This window comes from Tuber melanosporum (genome assembly GCF_000151645.1).
Source record: "Tuber melanosporum whole genome shotgun sequence assembly, scaffold_159, strain Mel28".
In the NCBI taxonomy this organism is placed as follows: domain Eukaryota; kingdom Fungi; phylum Ascomycota; class Pezizomycetes; order Pezizales; family Tuberaceae; genus Tuber; species Tuber melanosporum.
The window spans coordinates 38,646-43,577 of NW_003298818.1; the positions used below are offsets into that span (position 1 = coordinate 38,646).

The window sequence follows — 4,932 nt, forward strand, 5'->3', positions numbered from 1 at the left end:
GCTAAGGTGATGCTGTTAATAGCAAGGCGGCCACCATTTGAGACAATATTGACTCGAGATGATCCGACCGAGATCCGATACTCCAATCAGCCCGTTACGGATGATCGTATGCTATCACTCTACCTACATCCACTGTATCCTAGCTTGGCCCGGGGATTGTAAGAGGCTAACGACCTGGGAAGGCGGGGATGAGATCCGAGGTTCCTCAACAAAAGTGAACATGACCTCCCAGGACACGACCGACGGCACTCAAGCTGAGAAACTCAAAAAACGCAAAACTCCAACAGCCCAGATCAAATATGACGATTGGCATACCCACCGCATGGATTGGGTACATGGCGAGTCATCCTGGTTCGTGGACGGCGAGCATTTCCTTGATAAGAAATATGGTGTTCCAACCGTTGCTTCCAGCTTTATTATGGTCTGTTCACTAAGTTACACCTTCACTCGTGGATATGGCTAATTGATTGGAATGTAGAATTTGTGGTCTGATGGTGGTGTCTGGTCCGGAAACATGACAAAGGGAAAGTCTGCTTATGCGGAGATTGAATTCGTAGAGATGGCGTTCAACACTACCGGGGATGACCGCGGCTCCGCGAACAGCAAAGTGAGGAGGGCTACAAGGAATAAGTGTGATAGGATCTGTGTGATCGATGATGTGGCTGTCGTTGGAACACCAGAAGGTGCAAAGGGTGGGGCTTTCAAGAAGGCCGTCAATCCATGGTCTTTGGGTGTGGCTATGTTGGTCGCCGGCGTATTGTCCTTTTAGGACGAGACTGCGGGTACACCGTTGACCATTGCATTAGTACCCGCTCACCGGTTGGCTGGCCGGTATCATAAGTTGGCGTTAGTGAGATATCTTGATGTATATTGGGGTGAAGCCCTTTAGTCTAGAATAATGATATGATATGATATCCCTCCCTGAGATATGATAGCTTGACCCCTTACCGGGGCTGCGCCTGCGTCGAGCCCTACACGGTAACTGCATTGGAGAATGCCCTACTGGTTCAAAGTGGCGACAATGACATCTGAAAAATGACCAGACTTCAACTCCTTTACCCCTCCCTCTGGAACCTATGGATATCGAATATGAGCCACTATCAGAGAAATGGTGCACGGCAGGATACACCAAGAAGACCTTTAGAATGTCACTGAAGTACCACTCAGAAAGGGATATTTGATAGCCTGCGAGACCATTTAAATGCTGAGTTCAGGGTGGCGAGCCCGAGCACTCTGGAGTTATTTGATGGAGCACGATGTTGGAGAGAGGTTGGCTGGTCAGGTTGTGACGGGATTGGATGGGAGTGTCAAGGCGTGGGTGAGGTGCTCAAATACTCGAGTATATTGGTCGCGTAGTAGTATAGAGAAAGGGTGTGCTTATGTTTTATCGTGTGGAGCGTAGGTATTCGGGTCGGGTGTGGAGCAGGAAGAGGATATGCTGGTTGGAGTGTGGGTGCATAGGCACACCAAGATTCAAGTAGAAAGCGGGTGGAAGGTGAAAACCAAATTTGCATGGTATGATAGGTAATCGTGCCAAGGGTCGTGCCAAGATGGTCTAATGGTGAGAAGTTTCAAATCTTGCAGGACTCCGATGGTATGGCTGACAGCTCAACAGAACAAATTAGCTTGATGCAACTTTTCCGTAATGTACGAGGCTGGTGCCAGAAATGATGAGCTGTAGCGATAAAAACACGAGTTAGAATTTGGATGCTGAATACCTCCAAGCAATATCTCAACCACAAAGAGAAATAATAAGACAAAAACAAAGGAAATAATAGAGGAAAGATTATCACCAAAGAAATTAAAATTAAAATTCAGTTTGCATGCCACTTCATTGTATCACTTGCCTGAGCCAATTAGGTATGATATCAATAATGTTATTCAAATACTCCAATTCCAAATTCATCCACGCTTTCTTGATCACATCGCATATTTCCTAAAATGTTCTTGGGCAGCAATTGAGTGCCTTGATATAGTGCTTCATCCAGTGCTAGACATTTTTGATCGGATTTAGATTGGAGGATGCTGTGTGTCAGGGGTATACCTGTAACGATCCCTTCTCAGATAGTTAGTGCTTGGCGACAGGGAACGATACTTCTCTTCCTGTCCTCTTCTTTCTTTGTCTTACAATAGCTTTAGGCCTCTGCCTACATTACCTATAGTACAAGACCCTTGTCTTCTACTGGGAACGCCTATCGTAAGCTTTCTCTAACTCTTCTTCGTAAGGCGCCTTCCTTGGCGTAACGATAACGTTGCAATAAAGATAACGATCGTAAAGATGTTTTATATTCGTTAAAGTAATAAGTAGGAAAAGTACTTAGAACAAAGCGTAAAGAACCTATCTTCCTTGCCCGCCTCGGCCTCCTTATATAGTGTTCTTCCCGCCTTTAATCATGTGACCTAAAGTGGTCACATGTGTAAAACCAAATCAAAACAAACTAGTCATGTGACCAAAGTAATCTCATGCTCAAACCCATGACCTTATAGCGAGGTCATGTGCGAAACTCATAAACCAATCATAACGCAATAAACCAATCATATGACTCGACTGAGTCATATGCACGAAACCCATGACATCATAATGAGGTCATGTGCGAAACATAAATCATATGCGCAAGGCTTGCCCGTAAGGCACACTCGTAAGGCATACTCGTCAGGCGCATGTCCCATGACTCATATTTGAGCCATGTGCGAAAGCATCACAAATCCCACGCATAACAAATCATATAACCCAAATAAGTTATATGCGCAAAACAATAACATACCTGTGACTCATAACCATGTATCACGTGAAAACCTTTTCCATGCTAAGCCACGTTCGTGACAATACCAGTATATCTAGTTTAGCCTTTATCTCCACCAAGGCAGGATAGGTACTAGTACCATAACTGGTACTCAAGTTTCTACATATTGAGAAGTGGGAAATACAGAAAAACCTAACAAACTATGAAAAGTAAGAGAAAAAACAGATTCTAGGACCTGTTCAAGATAGTCCTTCATGAGTACACCTTTTTTACGAGTACTAACAAGAAAAATAGAAGACAACTTCTAATTATAACAAACAGTACTCTAAGCAGAAACAAAACTATATTCACTATAACATGTATGTCAGAGGTAGTGATTGGGGTAACAGCATTCATATGGTCAACAAGTAATCTAGGTTGAACCTCATTTTGACGTATCAAACCTGCACTCTTCTGAATAGATGAGTTTTTGCCAAAAGTCGACAGTTGTTTCGCCAATATCGGGTTCTATATTGCATCCATTAATGCTGATTTTGATTATAGATGAATGGCTTATTGCAAGCCTTATAGTGTGAATAACTGTACCATGTAAGTACTCTCTAAATCATCCTTCCAGATGCTAACAGACCAACCTCTTAACTAAGGCGCTCCCAGGACAACTTTCCCTCCTCCAATCTACTTCTAGGCCGATCAATCAATCTTCAAATATTGTACATGTCTAAGCAGCACAGGCATTCAGGACATGATCTCATCTATTTAAACCTTAGTCTATGACTACTTGATAACATTGTTGAAGGTAGAATACACATCTACTGGGCCACTTCTGACTGCAATAATCCAGACTAGAGACAAGTAAGTACTCTAGTCCTTATAGGTGTCCTCTATTTACCTATTAGAGGCTGTCATAGTAGGGTATTTATTTTCTTATTGTGATAGTAGGTGGTTGCTAGGGTGTAAAATTTAGGTGCTGTTCGCTTATCATTTTTAGCACTAGCCTCATACTTGAGTACTGATTTTAATACAAGTTCATCTGAAACAATCACTGACACAAATATCCAAAAGTTATCCATAGGCTAAGGTAATAATCCAAGAAGAATGGAAGAAGTTTTTTTCACAGTAAAAAACAAATTGCTAGTATATCAGTACAAGAAATTTATCTTCCAAAATGGAGAATCCTAGCAGGAATTCAAGATCATATCAGAAATCACAAAACCTACCCCAATGGAATATAATTTTTTCCATTTTGTGATATTAGCTGCACACTTCTAACTAAATCAAATAAATAGTATTTATATGTTTACTAGCATCTTCATCCTATGAGTTAGTAGTTACAATTGATTAGTAATTGATTTAGTCTTCAAGTAGTTATATTCTCCTGTATGAGTAGTCACATGTTAATGAACTGCTAGTTGAAAGACAGCAAAGCAGAAAAGAGGATAATCTTATTTATTTAATATATTCTAAGACTAACTAAGATATATGAATTCCATTAGCCTGAACTGGGTAGACACATCTACCTCTTCTGTCCAGGTCATAGTGGCTAGATGAACAAAAGTTGAACTCCATAGACAAATGCTAGCTACTAGGTACAAGATTCATATATTCCACAGCATAAAAACAGAGTGGTCATACTTGGAGTTATCAATACCGAATTACCAATTGGTATAAAAATCACTCACAAGTAGCAACCGTACAGTAATCACAATCCAATTACCTGGCTCTAGCTATCACAACCAAGAAAATCCTCTAATATGACCAATAATACAACTTCTATTTCATGCTGAATAAAAACCTCCAAATAAAGAAAACTCTATAAATCTACGAACAACTGTCTAAAACTATAAACCTTTGTCCATCAGCATGCATAGTCTGAACTACAATTAATAGCCAGCCACTAGCACAGGGTGAGGGTTCACATATAAATATATTATAAGGTTACAGGGGCAAGGGGAAATCAAAAATAAGAAGAAAACCACTTTCATAGTGAATTGGTAAGCATTTGTTGGTATAAAGTAAACTGAAACCATCTGTTACAAAGTGGTATGAAGAAGTGTACATGATCCAAAGTACAGGAAAGAAGGATAGTAAGATGCTAGATAGTAGTAGGAGATGCACCAAGTCAGATGTAAGAGAGCCAAGTATCAATAATTTATTGAAATACAGTTATACATTTAATATATTATATCCT

General features: G+C 40.6%; 1 protein-coding gene; it reads left to right on the forward strand.

Annotated features, from left to right (window-relative positions):
- The first annotated feature begins 183 nt into the window (after positions 1–183).
- Positions 184–919, forward strand: GSTUM_00003034001 (uncharacterized protein). XM_002836671.2 has 2 exons: positions 184–421; positions 479–919. Exons 1-2 carry the CDS (start codon positions 221–223, stop codon positions 767–769), a joined length of 492 nt encoding a protein of 163 aa, XP_002836717.1. The 5' UTR covers positions 184–220; the 3' UTR covers positions 770–919.
- Positions 920–4,932: the final 4,013 nt, after the last annotated feature.